Raw genomic sequence first — 19,663 nt, 5'->3', positions numbered from 1 at the left:
TATGGATAACATACTTCTCCAATCCTTTTGCCTCTATAACAAAGAACAAACAGCTAAAACAAATACATGATCAAATAAACATCTTAGAATCAACTATTAAAGATGACCAGAACCCACTGGATTCTTCAATTACATTGAATGAACTACAGGACAAAATACAAACCCTCCAACCGAAAACGGCCCGTGGGGGTGATGGTATCCTAAATATTAAAATATACAGACCACAAATTCCAAATGGCTATACTTAAACTCTTTAACATCATCCTCAGCTCTGGCACCTTCCCTAATATGTGGAAGCACGGACTGATCACCCCAATCCACGAAAGTTGACACACATTTAACCCCAATAATTACGGTGGGATATGCATCAATAGCAACCTTTGGAAAATACTCTGCATTATTATTAACAGCAGACTCGTACATATCCTCAGTGAAAACAAGCAAATGTCAAATTGGCTTTTTCCCAAATTACCATACGACAGACCACATATTGCCCCTGGACTCCCTAATTGACAAACAAACAAACCAAAACAAAGGCAAAGTCTTCTCATGCTTTGTTGATTTCAAAAGATCTTTTGACTCAATATGGCATGAATAACTCATTTCTTTCCAGAGGGTCGTGGGGTCAAACAGGGATGCAGCTTGAGCACCACCCTCTTTAACAGATATATCAACAAATTGGCGAGGACACTAGAACAGTCTGCAGTACCCTGCCTCACCCTACTAGAATCTGAAGTCAAATGTCTACGGTTTGCCGATGATCTGGTGCTTCTGTCCCCAAACAAGGAGGGCCTACAGCAGCACCTAGATCATCTGCACACACGCAGCATACCTGCATACCTCGCGGTACATGCATGAGCGCACACACACACGCAGGCATAGTCTTCCTGTTGACAGTTACACACACATTAATACACATACGCTACAGTGGTTAAGAGCTCACGCGTACACGTGTGTGTGTGTGTGTGTGAATGAGACAGAGAACTGCAGGCTCTTACTGTAATGTATTTACAATTCCAGAAACTGAGTTAAATCCCCACATAATGGCCTTCTCTTCCATGACCCTCCCACCCACAACATTATTATTCTACCACTCTTACAGGAAAGAGAGAAGGATGAAAAGGGATGACAGAAAAAAGGCGAGAGAATGCCCTTTTCTCCTCTCTCTTCCTGTCCTGCCCTCTTCCCTCGCCTTTCTCCTCTCTCTTCCTGTCCTGCCCTCTTCCCTCGCCTTTCTCCTCTCTCTTCCTGTCCTGCCCTTTTCCCTCGCTTTTCTCCTCTCTCTTCCTGTCCTGCCCTCTTCCCTCGCCTTTCTCCTCTCTCTTCCTGTCCTGCCCTTTTCCCTCGCTTTTCTCCTCTCTCTTCCTGTTCTGCCCTCTTCCCTCACTTTTCTCCTCTCTCTTCCTGTTCTGCCCTCTTCCCTCACTTTTCTCCTCTCTCTTCCTGTTCTGCCCTCTTCCCTCACTTTTCTCCTCTCTCTTCCTGCCCTCTTCCCTCACTTTTCTCCTCTCTCTTCCTGTTCTGCCCTCTTCCCTCACTTTTCTCCTCTCTCTTCCTGTTCTGCCCTCTTCCCTCACTTTTCTCCTCTCTCTTCCTGCCCTCTTCCCTCACTTTTCTCCTCTCTCATCCTGTTCTGCCCTCTTCCCTCACTTTTCTCCTCTCTCTTCCTGTTCTGCCCTCTTCCCTCACTTTTCTCCTCTCTCATCCTGTTCTGCCCTCTTCCCTCACTTTTCTCCTCTCTCATCCTGTTCTGCCCTCTTCCCTCACTTTTCTCCTCTCTCATCCTGCCCTCTTCCCTCACTTTTCTCCTCTCTCATCCTGTTCTGCCCTCTTCCCTCACTTTTCTCCTCTCTCTTCCTGCCCTCTTCCCTCACTTTTCTCCTCTCTCTTCCTGTTCTGCCCTCTTCCCTCACTTTTCTCCTCTCTCATCCTGTTCTGCCCTCTTCCCTCACTTTTCTCCTCTCTCATCCTGCCCTCTTCCCTCACTTTTCTCCTCTCTCTTCCTGCCCTCTTCCCTCACTTTTCTCCTCTCTCTTCCTGCCCTCTTCCCTCGCTTTTCTCCTCTCTCTTCCTGTCCTGCCCTCTTCCCTCGCCTTTCTCCTCTCTCTTCCTGTCCTGCCCTTTTCCCTCGCTTTTCTCCTCTCTCTTCCTGTCCTGCCCTCTTCCCTCACTTTTCTCCTCTCTCTTCCTGTCCTGCCCTCTTCCCTCACTTTTCTCCTCTCTCCTGTTCTGCCCTCTTCCCTCACTTTTCTCCTCTCTCCTGTTCTGCCCTCTTCCCTCACTTTTCTCCTCTCTCTTCCTGCCCTCTTCCCTCGCCTTTCTCCTCTCTCTTCCTGCCCTCTTCCCTCGCCTTTCTCCTCTCTCTTCCTGTCCTGCCCTCTCCCCTCGCTTTTCTCCTCTCTCTTCCTGCCCTCTTCCCTCGCTTTTCTCCTCTCTCTTCCTGTCCTGCCCTCTTCCCTCGCCTTTCTCCTCTCTCTTCCTGTTCTGCCCTCTTCCCTCGCCTTTCTCCTCTCTCTTCCTGTCCTGCCCTCTCCCCTCGCTTTTCTCCTCTCTCTTCCTGCCCTCTTCCCTCGCTTTTCTCCTCTCTCTTCCTGTCCTGCCCTCTTCCCTCGCCTTTCTCCTCTCTCTTCCTGTCCTGCCCTATCCCCTCGCTTTTCTCCTCTCTCTTCCTGCCCTCTTCCCTCGCTTTTCTCCTCTCTCTTCCTGTCCTGCCCTCTTCCCTCGCCTTTCTCCTCTCTCTTCCTGTCCTGCCCTCTTCCCTCGCTTTTCTCCTCTCTCTTCCTGTCCTGCCCTCTTCCCTCGCCTTTCTCCTCTCTCTTCCTGTCCTGCCCTCTTCCCTCGCCTTTCTCCTCTCTCATCCTGTTCTGCCCTCTTACCTCACTTTTCTCCTCTCTCTTCCTGTCCTGCCCTCTTCCCTCACTTTTCTCCTCTCTCTTCCTGTTCTGCCCTCTTCCCTCACTTTTCTCCTCTCTCATCCTGTTCTGCCCTCTTACCTCACTTTTCTCCTCTCTCTTCCTGTTCTGCCCTCTTACCTCACTTTTCTCCTCTCTCATCCTGTTCTGCCCTCTTCCCTCACTTTTCTCCTCTCTCCTGTTCTGCCCTCTTCCCTCGCCTTTCTCCTCTCTCTTCCTGTCCTCTTCCCTCACTTTTCTCCTCTCTCATCCTGTTCTGCCCTCTTCCCTCGCCTTTCTCCTCTCTCTTCCTGCCCTCTTCCCTCACTTTTCTCCTCTCTCATCCTGTTCTGCCCTCTTCCCTCACTTTTCTCCTCTCTCCTGTTCTGCCCTCTTCCCTCGCCTTTCTCCTCTCTCTTCCTGTCCTGCCCTCTTACCTCACTTTTCTCCTCTCTCTTCCTGTCCTGCCCTCTTCCCTCACTTTTCTCCTCTCTCTTCCTGTTCTGCCCTCTTCCCTCACTTTTCTCCTCTCTCATCCTGTTCTGCCCTCTTACCTCACTTTTCTCCTCTCTCTTCCTGTTCTGCCCTCTTACCTCACTTTTCTCCTCTCTCATCCTGTTCTGCCCTCTTCCCTCACTTTTCTCCTCTCTCCTGTTCTGCCCTCTTCCCTCGCCTTTCTCCTCTCTCTTCCTGTCCTCTTCCCTCACTTTTCTCCTCTCTCATCCTGTTCTGCCCTCTTCCCTCGCCTTTCTCCTCTCTCTTCCTGCCCTCTTCCCTCACTTTTCTCCTCTCTCATCCTGTTCTGCCCTCTTCCCTCACTTTTCTCCTCTCTCCTGTTCTGCCCTCTTCCCTCGCCTTTCTCCTCTCTCTTCCTGTCCTGCCCTCTTACCTCACTTTTCTCCTCTCTCTTCCTGTTCTGCCCTCTTCCCTCACTTTTCTCCTCTCTCATCCTGTTCTGCCCTCTTCCCTCACTTTTCTCCTCTCTCATCCTGTTCTGCCCTCTTCCCTCACTTTTCTCCTCTCTCTTCCTGCCCTCTTCCCTCACTTTTCTCCTCTCTCTTCCTGCCCTCTTCCCTCACTTTTCTCCTCTCTCATCCTGTTCTGCCCTCTTCCCTCACTTTTCTCCTCTCTCATCCTGTTCTGCCCTCTTCCCTCACTTTTCTCCTCTCTCTTCCTGTTCTGCCCTCTTCCCTCACTTTTCTCCTCTCTCATCCTGTTCTGCCCTCTTCCCTCACTTTTCTCCTCTCTCATCCTGTTCTGCCCTCTTCCCTCACTTTTCTCCTCTCTCATCCTGTTCTGCCCTCTTCCCTCACTTTTCTCCTCTCTCTTCCTGTCCTGCCCTCTTCCCTCACTTTTCTCCTCTCTCATCCTGTTCTGCCCTCTTCCCTCACTTTTCTCCTCTCTCTTCCTGTTCTGCCCTCTTCCCTCACTTTTCTCCTCTCTCATCCTGTTCTGCCCTCTTCCCTCACTTTTCTCCTCTCTCATCCTGCCCTCTTCCCTCACTTTTCTCCTCTCTCTTCCTGCCCTCTTCCCTCACTTTTCTCCTCTCTCTTCCTGCCCTCTTCCCTCACTTTTCTCCTCTCTCTTCCTGCCCTCTTCCCTCACTTTTCTCCTCTCTCTTCCTGCCCTCTTCCCTCACTTTTCTCCTCTCTCATCCTGTTCTGCCCTCTTCCCTCACTTTTCTCCTCTCTCTTCCTGTTCTGCCCTCTTCCCTCACTTTTCTCCTCTCTCATCCTGTTCTGCCCTCTTCCCTCACTTTTCTCCTCTCTCTTCCTGTCCTGCCCTCTTCCCTCACTTTTCTCCTCTCTCTTCCTGTTCTGCCCTCTTCCCTCACTTTTCTCCTCTCTCATCCTGTTCTGCCCTCTTCCCTCACTTTTCTCCTCTCTCATCCTGTTCTGCCCTCTTCCCTCACTTTTCTCCTCTCTCATCCTGTTCTGCCCTCTTCCCTCACTTTTCTCCTCTCTCATCCTGCCCTCTTCCCTCACTTTTCTCCTCTCTCTTCCTGCCCTCTTCCCTCACTTTTCTCCTCTCTCTTCCTGCCCTCTTCCCTCACTTTTCTCCTCCGTCCTGGGCAGGTGTTGTGAGCGATTGCACGCCCCCGCCCCCAGCGGGATTAAATAGGACACGTTTAATTGCTTGTTAACAAATGTTTACTGCACCGTACTGAGCAGCCACCCGTTTCCTGCCAAGTATAGACCTCCATTACTCTGAGGCTGCCGTCAGAGATACACTGGGCTGGAAGGAGGGAGAGACAGAGAGAGACAGAAGGGAGAGACAGAGAGAGAAAGGAGGGAGAGAGAGACAGAGAGAGAGAGACAGGAGGGAGAAAATGATGGGGGAACTAAATGAAAATCACAAGAGGGCAGGGGGTGGAGACTGACCAATCACAAGAGGGCAGGGGGTAGAGACAGACAGATCACAAGAGGGCAGGGGGTGGAGACTGACAGATCACAAGAGGGCAGGGGGTGGAGACTGGACAGATCACAAGAGGGCAGGGGGACGAGACAGACAGATTACAAGAGGGCAGGGTGTGGAGACTGACAGAGTGAAAAAATAAGTTGTGTGTGAGAGAGAGAGATAGAAAGAGAGTATGAGAGAGAGAGAGAGAGAGAGAGAGAGAGAGAGAGAGAGAGAGAGGGGAACGCGAGCACGATAGGAAAGTAGCAGTAGAAAGGCAGTATTCTCAGTGTAGTCTAAGAGGGAACATTGAGTCTCTGGTGCAAGTCAGCAGCAATGACCAATATACCCACAATCACAACTCCCATAATCACAAAAAGATTGCAATGACCAAAACTCTCCGAACAGTTTTGGCTGTTTCTAGAACTGTGACTGTGCTACTAGATTGATACACTGACTCTTCACCATGGAATGAAACTGACCAAATGATCAAGGTTTTTTCAAAAGACATTTTCTAAAACAAAAAAATCAACACAATATGAGTTCTGTCAGTCCATAGAGAAAACCCCAGACATGCATGCACATACCGGTAGACATGCACACGCTCAATTTCATTACATTTCTAATACATTGGGGTGTTATCCTGTCTAGGGGGGGGGGGACGACAACATCTGATACAATCTTGTTTATTTTTCTATCATCTCGGGCGCGGCGACTCGTTGAGCTTATTAAAAACTACAGAGCAATATCAGACGTGTCTGTCATCCTTTAGATGAAAGGGGCCTGTCTGGCTGCTTTATGAATTATGATTTCTGGTGGTGCTAGGCTAAAGGCACTAGGCTAATGGTGCTAGGCTAACGGCGCTAAGCTAATGGTGCTAGGCTAAAGGCGTTTGGCTAATGGTGCTAGGCTAATGCTACACTAACAAACTATTTGATGTAAAAAGGTCTTCAAAGTGAGAGACTTCTGCTAATGTAGCAGGAATTCCTTGGTCTTATCTGAGCTCTGATGCTTTTGTTAGTGCCCAGAGCTAGTGCCTTAGCTAGAAACATTAAAAAGCCATAACCTAGCCTGCAACAAAGTTCTAGTGTTACATGCTAAAAGCAATACATATCTTCCATTTAAAGTGCTAGCATCTCGCTAACAGGTGTAAACAGGTCTTCCAAAGCTGCACCAGTCACCTCAGGGGGGAGAAGAAAGATGAAAGTAGACTCTGGTTGTTGTGTAGGCTACATTCTTTCATGTGTGATAGCCATGAGAATCGATCTAGACTACCTAGACTGAAAGAGGAACCACAGGGACTGTGAGGAGATATTGAATTCACACTTTCATTCTTGCTCTATGTATGCTGGGATATCACCACGGCAACCAGTTTATCTCCCACTGGCAGTGGGTAACCCGTTTTGTCGTCGAGCGATATAAGGAACAGGAGTTCGATTTTTGGGGGAATGATGTAAAAGAGACAATTAATATTACATTGCCACACCAGACACACACTCTCTCTTTCAAACACATCCTGTAGCTGAGTGAATAAAAATACAAATAAAATACACTTATGACAGAAAAATAAAAAAATATCAGAATGAGCAATTTCAGAGACTGGTACATATATATATATAATTTTGTGTATGTCTAGGGGTTTTTGTATATCTATGTTGGCCTGATATGGTTCCCAATCAGAGACCTTTCAACGAACCTGACAGTATATAAACTTTGACTTCAACCTTATACACACAAAGGCGTGTTTTGTATGTAAACATTATTAAAGTGACCAGTGTTCAATGACTAGAATACAGTATGTACATTTTATACAGTGCCTTCAGAAAGTATTCATTCCCCTTGACTTATTCCACATTTTGTTGTGTTATGGCCTGAATTCAAAATGGATTAAATAAAATGGTTTCCTCACCCATCTACACACAATAGCACATAATGACAAAGTGAAAACATTTATTTTTTAATTTTAGAAAATGTATTGAAAATGAAATAAAGAAACATCTCATTTACATAAGTATTCACAGCCCTGAGTCAATACTTTGTAGAAGCACCTTTGGCAGCGATTACAGCTCTGAGAGCTTTCCACACCTGGATTGTGCAACATTCTTTTCAAAATTCTTCAATCACTGTTAAATTGGTTGCCGATCATTGCTAGACAACCATTTTGAAGTCTCTCCATAGATTTTCAGAAGATTTAAGTCAACATTTGTAACTTGGCCACTCAGGAACATTCACTTTCTTTTTGGTAAGTAACTAAGCAAAAGTGTAGAGTTGGCCTTGTGGCTTAGGTTATCGTCCTGCTGAAAGGTGAATTCATCTCCCAGTATCTGGTGGAAAGCAGACTGAAACTGAAACAGGTTTTGCCTGCACTTATCTCCATTCTGTTTCATCCAGAAAACTCCCCCATTGTTAATGATTACAATCATACCCATAACATGAAGCACCCACCACTATGCTTGAAAAATTGGAGCGTTTTAGAAGTATTACTTAATGCCTTGTTGCAAACAGGATGCATGTTATGGAATATTTTTATTCTGTACAGGCTTCATTCTTTTCACTCTGTCAATTAGGTTAGTATTGTGGAGTAACTACAATGTTGTTGATCCATCCTCAGTCCTCCTATCACAGCCATTAACCTCTAACTGTTTTAAAGTCACCATTGGCCTCATGGTGAAATCCCTGAGCGTTAGGATGGACGCCTGTATCTTTGCAGTGGCTGGGTGTATTGATACAGCCCCCAAAGTGTAATTAATAATATGCTCAAAGGGATATTCAATTTCAGATTTTTTTTTTTACCCATTTACCAATAGGTTGCGAGGCATTGGAAAGCCGCCTTGGTCTTTGTGGTAGAATCTGTGTTTGAAATTCACTGCTTGACTGAGGGACCTTACAGATAATTGTATGTGTGGGGTACAGAGCTGAGGTAGACATTCACAAATCATGTTAAACACTATTATTGTACACAGAGTGAGTCAATGCAACTTCATATGTGACTTGTTAAGTACAATTTTACTCCTGAACTTATTTAGGCTGACCATAACAGAGGTTGAATACTTACTGATTTTTTACTTCTTAGTTTTAATTCATTTGTAAAACATTTTGAAAAACATAATTCCACTTTGACATTATGGGATATTGTGTGTAGGCCAATGACCAAAACAATCTAAATTCAATTCATTTTAAAACCAGGCTGTAACAGAAACATTTGGAAAAATCAAGAGGTGTGAATACTTTCTGAAGACCCTGTACATGCCTATGAGAATGTGTGTGTGCCCTGAAGATAATATGTGTGGGTTCTGTGCAGTGCCTTCCCATTGGTGGTTTAAAGGTTATCAGTGGAGTCTCTTAATGACACTGCTGGGCCCGGACAATGTTCATTAAGCATTCAATTAAACCATCCACTGACAGTGCCTCAGGGGGAGACAGAGAGCTGCGTGTACCACAACATCATAGAGGAATGTTGGGCCGTCACTGACAGACTGCTTTTCTACCTTAACCTGCCCTGTCCGGCCGTACATTGTTTTGTTCTATACTAATGCGTTCTATTCATATCTACCCAAATATATTTGAGTTAGTGGAGATCGACGACTGTTGTTTTTCTCTACAAGATCTTTGCCATGCATTGGTTAGCCATGCGTTGGTTAGCCATGCGTTGGTTAGCCATGCGTTGGTTAGCCATGCGTTGATTAGCCATGCGTTGATTAGCCATGCGTTGGTTAGCCATGCGTTGGTTAGCCATGCGTTGGTTAGCCATGCGTTGGTTAGCCATGCGTTGGTTAGCCATGCGTTGATTAGCCATGAGTTGGTTAGCCATGAGTTGATTAGCCATGCGTTGGTTAGCCATGCGTTGGTTAGCCATGCGTTGGTTAGCCATGCGTTGGTTAGCCATGCGTTGGTTAGCCATGCGTTGATTAGCCATGAGTTGGTTAGCCATGCGTTGGTTAGCCATGCGTTGGTTAGCCATGCGTTGGTTAGCCATGCGTTGATTAGCCATGCGTTGGTTAGCCATGCGTTGGTTAGCCATGCGTTGGTTAGCCATGCGTTGGTTAGCCATGCGTTGGTTAGCCATGCGTTGATTAGCCATGAGTTGGTTAGCCATGAGTTGATTAGCCATGCGTTGGTTAGCCATGCGTTGGTTAGCCATGCGTTGGTTAGCCATGCGTTGGTTAGCCATGCGTTGTAATTAGCCATGCGTTGATTAGCCATGCGTTGGTTAGCCATGCGTTGGTTAGCCATGCGTTGGTTAGCCATGCGTTGGTTAGCCATGCGTTGATTAGCCATGCGTTGGTTAGCCATGCGTTGGTTAGCCATGCGTTGGTTAGCCATGCGTTGGTTAGCCATGCGTTGGTTAGCCATGCGTTGGTTAGCCATGCGTTGGTTAGCCATGAGTTGATTAGCCATGCGTTGATTAGCATAGAAAACCTCTAGCGTTGCCTGATGGTTTGAGATGTGTGAAGGGGTTGGAATGTCCTCTGTGGAAAAGTTCCATTCCTCTCTACTCTACTGCACTGCCCTCTATTCTGTTCAACTGTCAGAGGCTCTAGACATGAGTCACCATAACCTGGAGTCAGTCAGTCCATAAAGAGACCTCAGAGGAAGATTACAGAGACAAAAGAGAGAGAACGACAGAGTCCTCCTCTTTTGTTCCTCAATACATGTGGGAGAGAAAGATAGAGGGAAGAAGAAGAGACCCATTAGGCAAAAACTGGTTGACTCAACGCCGTTTCCACGCCATTTCAACAAACAAAATTCAATGTGATGACATTGAATCAATGTGGAAAACTGATTGGATTCACAAAGCGGCATCAACGTAAGAGAACGTCCTCTTTTTTTCACCTAACTTCTAACCTAAATCCAATGACATGGTGAATTCTTCTTGTTGATTTCACGTGTAATTCACATTAGTTGACAACTCAACCAAATGTAAATCAAAATGAGATGTTGAAATGAGGGGCAGACAGGCAGGTCAGTTAGTCTAGGAATGGATGAATCCATACATCAGCCCCAAATACACACACATGCTATAGACCAATCAGAACCCTGCTTACTGTAATTACAAAATCATGGACAGAGCTTGACAAAACAAGCGTTTCTTTAGAGAGAACGTGTGAAAAAGGGTCCGGTTCTCTTTAATAAAACTCTTCATTAGAATCTCAGTGGGAGATAACAGCACTGCTTTATTACTGCCTTGGTGCTAGCTGGGGGCTCTCTCTTCCTTGGTGCTAGCTGGGGGCTCTCTCTTCCTTGGTGCTAGCTGGGGGCTCTCTCTTCCTTGGTGCTAGCTGGGGCTCTCTTTCCTTGGTGCTAGCTGGGGCTCTTCTTCCTTGGTGCTAGCTGGGGCTCTCTCTTCCTTGGTGCTAGCTGGGGGCTCTCTCTTCCTTGGTGCTGGCTGGGGGTGCTCTCTTTCCTTGGTGCTAGCTGGGGGCTCTCTCTTCCTTGGTGCTAGCTGGGGCTCTCTCTTCCTTGGTGCTAGCTGGGGGCTCTCTCTTCCTTGGTGCTAGCTGGGGGCTCTCTCTTCCTTGGTGCTAGCTGGGGCTCTCTCTTCCTTGGTGCTTAGCTGGGGGTCTCTCTTCCTTGGTGCTAGCTGGGGGCTCTCTCTTCCTTGGTGCTAGCTGGGGGTCTCTCTTCCTTGGTGCTTAGCTGGGGGCTCTCTCTTCCTTGGTGCTAGCTGGGGCTCTGATCTTCCTTGGTGCTAGCTGGGGGCTCTCTCTCCTTGGTGCTAGCTGGGGGCTCTCTCTTCCTTGGTGCTACTGGGGGTCTCTCTTCCTTGGTGCTAGCTGGGGGCTCTCTCTTCCTTGGTGCTAGCTGGGGGCTCTCTCTTCCTTGGTGCTAGCTGGGGCTCTCTCTTCCTTGGTGCTAGCTGAGGGCTCTCTTTCCTTGGTGCTAGCTGGGGGGAAGAAGAAGAGACTTCCTTGGTGCTAGCTGGGGCTCTCTCTTCCTTGGGGCTCTCTCTTCCTTGGTGCTAGCTGGGGCTCTCTCTTCCTTGGTGCTGCTGGGGCTCTCTCTCTTCCTTGGTGCTAGCTGGGGGCTCTCTTTTTGGTGCTAGCTGGGGCTCTCTCTTCCTTGGTGCTAGCTGGGGGCTCTCTCTTCCTTGGTGCTATGGGGCTCTCTCTTCCTTGGTGCTAGCTGGGGCTCTCTCTTCCTTGGTGCTACTGGGGCTCTCTGTTCAAAATGAGATGTTGAGCTGGGGGCTCTCTCTTCCTTGGTGCTAGCTGGGGAATCCATCTCTTCCTTGGTGCTAGCTGGGGCTCTCTCTTCCTTGGTGCTAGCTGGGGCTCTCTCTTCCTTGGTGCTGCTGGGGGGTTCTCTTTAATAAAACTCTTCCTTGGTGCTAGCTGGGGATAACAGCTCTCTCTTCCTTGGTGCTAGCTGGGGGCTCTCTCTTCCTTGGTGCTAGCTGGGGCTCTCTCTTCCTTGGTGCTAGCTGGGGCTCTCTCTTCCTTGGTGCTAGCTGGGGGCTCTCTCTTCCTTGGTGCTCACTCACATCCACAGAATTCACACCCATCTTCCTCGTTGAGATACGCCCCTATTGGAGAAAGCCAATAGCGTCAGTCTTGGTCAGATTTTCATTCTGCTGATGTTCTGGTCTGTTGTCTGTGATGATGTCATCTTGTAAAGTGTACCTTGAATTGACTGCCTCATTCAAAGGAGGTGTACAATGTGTGATTTTCTACACCTAGCCACACAGCAGACAGAGGTAGAGTGCGGTGACAGTCATATAATTGAATATAAGTGAGGACAATCAAAGTCCCATAAAATACTGGTCTATTCCGGTCTGTTCAGAACATGGTGTACAGGCCAAGATGGAGGAGTCATGCACAAACATACATACTCGTACATACATGCACAAACACACATACCCACAAGGGACCAAAAGGATTGATGGTGTGTGTCCAGGATTAATGGTGGTCTTTGGAGTCCCTGCTGCCCCTGTGACTTCTTATAGTTATTCGTCCTGTTTCGCTGCATGTACAACTGGGTAACCTGTACGAGTGCGAGGTGTGAAATGGAAATGTGTTTTTTTGCATATCCCAACTCCCCCCTGAGACACCCTCGGAGAGTGGGGCCACGGCCATGTGTGTCTGTGCTTGTGTGTGTGGTTGCTGAATTTGTGTGTGAGTGTGTTTGTTAGTGTGTGTGTGTGTGTGTGTGTGTGTGTGTGTGTGTGTGTGTGTGTGTGTGTGTGTGTGTGTGTGTGTGTGTGTGTGTGTGTGTGTGATTAACTCAAGGAAGGGCGTAAGAAAGGAAGGAAGGGCATACAAAAGGAAGTAAGGAATCTTTAAGAAAGAAGGAGGGGCAGTTGTAGGTGTTCTAAAATAAGACAGCAATCAACCACGCCACTGTAGACTTCATATTTACATTGCAGCACTTCCTGTGCACACAGTTGATTTACATCCTGTTTACCTGACATTGTGGTGGAAAAAAGAGAAGTAAATGAAGTTTAAGACCACTGCTATACCGTATGTTACTGTTGTCCTTCTGTCAAAAGAAAACACATCCAGGCTTACACAGGAAAGTGCGCACACACACTAAGGCTGCTGCAGTTACCTGATGCTGGAATGGTACTGCAGTGTTGACATGCCAGAGGGAACATCTCTGCCTGCTACAGCAAAACTAGCAAAACGTTACATAAAGGTTCTTCTGAAACATCCACTCTACCACCTACAGATGCTAATGCTGCTCCAGCTATAAATAGCCAGCTTTCTGCCGCCCACCCACGCAGGTGGCTTACACCTACCCTGTAGCACAGGGGACGTTGCGTAAATGTTTGGTCAGTGTTGATCCAGCGTTGAGCCGGCTGTTTGGCTAGCACAGGAGAGCTTTTGAAAAATGAGAGAGGGATGGAGGCAGGAAGGTAGGAAGGAGACATTTTACAGTTGGGAGGAAAAATGTATTTACCTCTGTCTCACTCTGGCTTTCTCTCTTCCCCTTCCCTCCCACTTCTGCTGTAGTTTCTCTCTCTTTTTCTCACAATCTCTCTCCTCATACTCCCTCTTTTTTCATTCTCTTTCACTCATTCCCTCTCTCCTCTTCGATAATGCCCCTCATTCTCTTTCATAATGCCCCCCTCATTCCCCGATCTCTCCTCTTCGATAATGCCCCCCTCCTCTCTCGCTCCCCCGATCTCTCTCCTCTTCGATAATCCCTCTTTTTCCCCCGATTCTCTTTTCATAATGCCCCCCTCTCTCATTCCCTCTCTCTCTCTTCGATAATGCTCCCCTCCTCTCTCGCTCCCCCGATCTCTCTCCTCATACTCCCTCTTTTTCATTCTCTTTCACTTATTCCCTCTCTCCTCTTCGATAATGCCCCCCTCTCTCCCCCGATCTCTCTCTCCCCCCTCTTTTTCATTCTCTTTCTTCCTCTTCCTCTTCGATAATGCCCCCCTCTCTCGCTCCCCGATCTCTCTCTCCCCCTCTTTTTCATTCTCTTTCTCCCTCTTCCTCTTCGATAATGCCCCCCTCTCTCGCTCCCCCGATCTCTCTCCTCATCTTCTTTTTCATTCTCTTTCAATTCCCCCTCTCCTCTTCGATAATCCCCCCTCTCTCTCCTCTTCAATAATGCCCCCTCCCTCTTTTTCATTCTCTTTCACTTATTCCCTCTCTCCTCTTCAATAATGCCCCCTCCTCTCTCGCTCCCGATCTCTCTCCTCTTCAATAATGCCCCCCTCCTCTCTCGCTCCCCGATCTCTCTCCATCTCTCGCTCCCCGATCTCTCTCCATCTCTCTCTCTCCACTTGATGTATCCAGCTGTAAATGTATAAGCCTCATGTGCTTGCTGTTGTCACGGCAACAACACAAGGGACCTTATAAAGCTAATAAATAGAGAGCAGTAGGGGAGAGGAGGATCATTCATAAGGAAAATGGGCGCAGATCTATTCCTGGAGTTGGACCTGGGGGCTGTTTACGGATAGAGGGATGCTGGTGAAAGAGAGGACGAGAGAGAGAATGAGATAGACAGTTGTTTCTCTGGTGGCGCGTTGTGATGTATCAGATTTGATGTGCCAGCCATGTTTGCTGGTGTCTGTCGAATAGTGGAAATGGAGTGTGTGTGCGCGCATGTTTTCACATTTGTGTGTGTGTGTGCGAGTGTATGTGACTGTATCTGTGGTAATAAAAGGTGGCTTATATTTGTTCTGCTTAAAGCTGCAATGTGTCACTTTTTGGGCAACCCGACCAAATTCACATAGAAATGTTAGTTATAGATCTGTCATTCTCATTGAATGGGTTTAGAGTGTTGTGCCAGTAACTGAAAGGTTACTAGATCAAATCACCAAGCTGACAAGGTAAAAATCTGTTGTTCTGCCCCTGAACAAGGCAGTTAACCCACTGTTCCCCGGGTAGGCCATCATTGTAAATAAGAATTTGTTCTGAACGGACTTGCCTCGTTGAATAAAGATGAAATAAAAAATAAATAAACAAAATTGAAAGCAAATCTAAAAAGTGGTTGATCTGTTCTATTTCTATGCTTCCCATTCATAAGTTTTCATTTTGCGTCTTTTAATTTCGGCTTGAAACAAACTGAAAATACAATATTTTTGGTTATTGAAAAGATATTTCACAGTGGTTTACACTATATATATGATATGATACAATGCTTCTCTACACCCTCTCAGCATTGCTTGTTTTGTCACATAAACAGGTAGTAGGTGAACTATTCACATTTTTGCAACCAGGAAATGACAGAGCGATTTCTGTATATTGCACCTTTAACTGCATGTAAAACTGGGTAACCTGTATGAGTGTGGGGTGTGAAATGGAAATGTCCCCTGAGACACCATGGGAGAGTGGGGTCACAGCCAGGGATGTGCAGCTAGCCTCTGATCTGCTTCTTCATAAATAACCAAATGAGACATGATACACACACACGCCTGATAATCACCTCTGTTTCACATACAAAAAGATAAACACATACACACACTTGATCATGGTCTCTCTCTCTCTCTGAATACAACTATGGAGAAAGAGAAGAACATACTGTTCTCCTCTCTTCTACTCTCTCCTCTAGTCACCTCTCCTTATCTCTTATCCCCTTGTCTCCTCTCTGTTGAGATGTGGGTGGGTGACAGCCACGTCACCTGGTAATCATCACTGCGACACACAGGAAATAGAGAATAAAGTCACACACACAGGCTAGACGCCGTTGCCCACGGCCGGGGGAAGGGTGTTAAGTGTCTGTGTGTGTGTGTGTGTGTGTGTGTGTGTGTGTGTGTGTGTGTGTGTGTGTGTGTGTGTGTTGCAAGACTTACAGCGGGTGCTTTGAAGTGGGAATGTCTTGATTCTATTGATAACTAATTACTACACCTGAGGATGGTCTATTAAACTCAGGTGAGGTTAGCTTATTACATGAGCTCATTCTGTGCCATGGCATTGTTGAATACTCCTTTCTGATTGGCTTGAAGGGCATTCTAGATTGTGCATTATTTCCCTATGACACATAGTATACAGTATTTGCACGGTAGAATTCAATGGCTATTAATCACTCACATGTTCTATGTTTGAGCTGCTATTGAAAGCAACATCACACATGCACACACACACACACATACACACACGCACGCACGCACACGCACACACACACAGTCACCGATGCACGCACACAGCACAGCACTGTTTGTGTACAGTAGATCTGAAATGACTGGACAGGACTAAACAATAACATTCCCACCAGTTGGAGGGCAAGGTGAGGTTGGTTCAATATTTCTTAAGTTACATCTTTCCATTCCTCTCAGATCTACAAGAACACCTGCAAGAGGTGGATAGAGGGCAGAGGTCGGTTTGACTTTGGATGACACCTATGTAAGATGGTAGGACCAGAGAATGATATTGCATGAAGAACGACACTGATCCAGACCTTATCTACAGCTGAGTTACCTCTGGCTGATTTCAGGTGTCACAAAAGCCAGACAGAATCAATCTATCGCCGTGGTGTCATCCCTCCCTCGCCCTTCAAGGTCTCCGTGAATGAGGACGCCAGAGAGAAAAAGAGAAAAAGGCCTAGAGGTAAAATGCGAATAAATGAAATAAAGACTAGAAAATTGTGTCCAGATGGAAACTTCCAGATCCACTACACGCAAAGGGAATAGGAAGGAAGAAGATGGATAAAAATTCCCCAAAAGAGTGAAAATCTCTAGGGAAAAGACAATTTCATAGGGGCTAAAATTGTCTGTTTCCAGTATTTGTCCAATTAAAAGCTACAAAGGCTATCTAAATGGAACTGACATGATCCCTCATTCTCTACAAGTCATGCTATGTCCAAAATCTGTCCCTGGGTACCTGTGGGGGGGCAGTCGTCGTTGGAGCCAAGTGAGTCCTGGTTGGGGCTGACTGGCGGGCTGGCAGGGGGGCTGGTGCTGAAGCTGGCGTAGCCCAGGGACGAGCTCACCTCGGAGGGATCACAGCTGTGGTTGACTGGCCTCTGGTTCTGGACATCCAGGGAGGAGGAGATGGAGGTCCGCTGTTTGGGCTGGAGGGAGAGATGGAGAGGGCGAGAGAGGAGAACAAAGGCAATGTTAGCAGATGTGGCTAAGTATTGTGATTGTGTGTGTAACTTTTGCCACATAAGAATTCTGTACCGTGCTGCGATTCCCTGGTGTGACGCGGAGAATTACAATATGTTTTTTGTTCAATATAGAGGGACATGTGAAAGTACCCCGTGAGCTGTGCACTGGAGGAGCAGGACTCTTGGAAAAGAACACAGGAAATATTAAGTTAGGATTATCTCCACTTCCTCTCACATCAGCACACAAGTCCAGGTCTCATGACACACTCATTAGCCTGCCTGTGTGTGTGTGTGTGTGTGTGTGCGTGTGTATTTTTCAAGGAGTGTTTGCATGACTTCACAATAACTGTACAACACCTACATGTGCGCGCGCACACACACACACACACACACACACACACACACACACACTTGAAATTCCAGAGAAGGAAAACAAGTGTAGTGAGAGAGTGAAAGCTGTAATGCAGACAAAGAAGTCATCTTCCACTCTTCCAAAGACATCCCTTTCTACCAGTGGACAGTGGGCCAAAGGGGAGCACAACAGAAGCATCACTATCCTATAGAGAGTTAGGGTGCATCAACGAGAAGTGATCAGAGTGACAGGCGGCGTACAGGGCCAATGGGGAATGAGACAGTTTCACTTGAGGCCAATAGGGAATAGTCAGAGTACGGTGAGAGGGGCAGTGTCAGGTAGCATGGTAATACATAGAGAGATGCTGACAGAATGTACAGTGCCGTGAAAAAGTATTTGCCACCTTTCTGATTTTCTCTAATTTTGCATATTTTCGATACTGAATGTTATCTGATCTTCAACTAAAACATATTATTAGATAAAGGGAACCTGATCTCAGGGAACCTGAAACCCATCTCATCCAAAAAGTTGACTCAAGATTGCCAAAAAGTACCCGGAAGCACTTGGATGATCATCAATACTCTTGGAAGAATGTTCTATGGACGGATGATTCAAAAGCATAACTTTTTGGTCAACATGGGTCCCATGATGCCTGGTGAAAACCAAACACTGCATTCCACAGTAAGAACCTCATACCAACGGTTAAGCATGGTGGTGGTAGTGTGATGGTTTAGGGATGCTTTGCTGCCTCAGGACCTAGATGACTTGCTTTAATAGAAAGAACCATGAATTCTGCTGTGTATCAGAGAATTCTACAGGAGAATGTCAAGACATCCGTCTGTGAGCTGAAGCTGAAGTGCAGCTGGGTCATGCAGCAAGACAATGATACAAAACAAACAATCAAGTCACATGAAAATGGCTAAAAATAAACATTTGAAGTTTTGGAATAGCCTAGTCAAAGTCCAGACCTAATCCCAATTGAGAGGTTGTGACAGGACTTGAAATGAGCATAATGTAATGGCACCGAAGAGGATGACTGAAGTTTTACATTGCCGGTAACCAATTGAGCAATTTTGTCTGTTTTTTTGCGTTGTTTTGAACTCATTTTGTACATAATGTTGCTGCTACCGCCTCTTATGACCGAAAATAACTTCTGGACATCAGAACTGGGATGACTCACCATGAACTGGAAGAAGCTTTTTCCTTTAACGAGTCTGACGAGAAAGATATAAGGCTCTCCCGGGAACAGGCCCAAATCCGTCATTTGCGTGAAGAAAAGACGGAGGAAAAGAGGACGTCCTCCTTTGAGAATCTGTAGGCGAGCGAGTAAACTCCAACTGCCATCAATTCTACTTGCTAACATGGAAATAAAATAATGATCTACGATTACGATTATCCTGTAAAAAAAATGTAAAAAAATCTTATGTTACACCGAGTCGTGGCTGAACGACGACACGGATAATATAGAGCTGGAGGGATTTTCAATGCGCCGACAGAACAGAGAAGCTACGTTTAGTAAGACGAGGGGTGGGGGTGTATGTCTTTTTGTCAATAACAGCTGGTGCACGATGTCTAATATTAAATAAGTCTCGAGGTATTGCTCACCTGAGGTAGAGTACCTTATGATAAGCTGTAGACCACACTATCTACTAAGAGAGTTCTCATCTATATTATTCGTAGCCGTCTATTTACCACCACAGACCAATGCTGGCACTAAGACCTCACTCAACCAACTCTATAAGGCCATAAACAAACAAGAAAATGCTCACCCAGAAGCAGCGCTCCTTGTGGCCGGGGACTTTAATGCAGGCAAATTTAAATCAGTTTTATTCAAAATTTACCAGCATGTCACATGTGCAACCAGAGGGAAAAAAAACAACTCTAGACCACATTTACTTCACACACAGAGATGCAAACAAAGCTCTCCCCCGCTCTCCATTTGGCAAATCTGATCATAATTCTATCCTCCTGATTCCTGCTTACAAGCAAAAACTAAGCAGGAAGTACTAACTCAATACGGAAGTGGTCAGATGACGCGGATGCTACGCTACAGGACTGTTTTGCTAGCACAGACTGGAATATGTTCTGGGATCATCCAAAGGCATTGAGAAGTATACCACCTCAGTCATCGGCTTCATCAATAAGTGCATCAACAACGTTGTCCCCACAGTGACTGTACGTACATATCCCAACCAGAAGCCATGGATTACAGGCAACATCTGCATCGAGCTAAAGGCTAGAGCTTCCGCTTTCAAGGAGTGGGACACTAATCTGGACGCCTATAAGAAATCCCGCTATGCCCTCAGACAAACCATCAAACAAGCAAAGCATCAATACAGGATTAAGATTGAATCCTACTACACCGGCTCTGACACTCGTCGGTTGTGTCCACTATTATGGACTACAAAGGGAACCCCAGACGTGAGCTGCCCAGTGACGTGAGCCTACCAGACTAGCTAAATGCTTTTTATGCTCGCTTCGAGGCAAGCAACACTGAAGCATGCACGGGAGCAGGTAACCTGCCCAA

At 46.6% G+C, this 19,663-nt stretch overlaps 1 protein-coding gene across 1 annotated transcript in view; it reads right to left on the bottom strand.

Moving 5' to 3' along the window:
- The window catches only part of LOC112237188 (ankyrin repeat and sterile alpha motif domain-containing protein 1B), a 394,948-nt gene that overhangs the window by 112,496 nt on the left and 262,789 nt on the right, over window positions 1-19,663 (bottom strand). Inside the window, 1 exon segment of the mRNA XM_042299987.1 lies at window positions 16,559-16,748. Within this exon segment, the coding sequence (XP_042155921.1) occupies window positions 16,559-16,748 (190 nt within the window).

This window comes from Oncorhynchus tshawytscha, linkage group LG17 (assembly GCF_018296145.1).
Source record: "Oncorhynchus tshawytscha isolate Ot180627B linkage group LG17, Otsh_v2.0, whole genome shotgun sequence".
NCBI lineage: Eukaryota > Metazoa > Chordata > Actinopteri > Salmoniformes > Salmonidae > Oncorhynchus > Oncorhynchus tshawytscha.
This window is presented reverse-complemented; position numbering and strand designations above follow the sequence as displayed.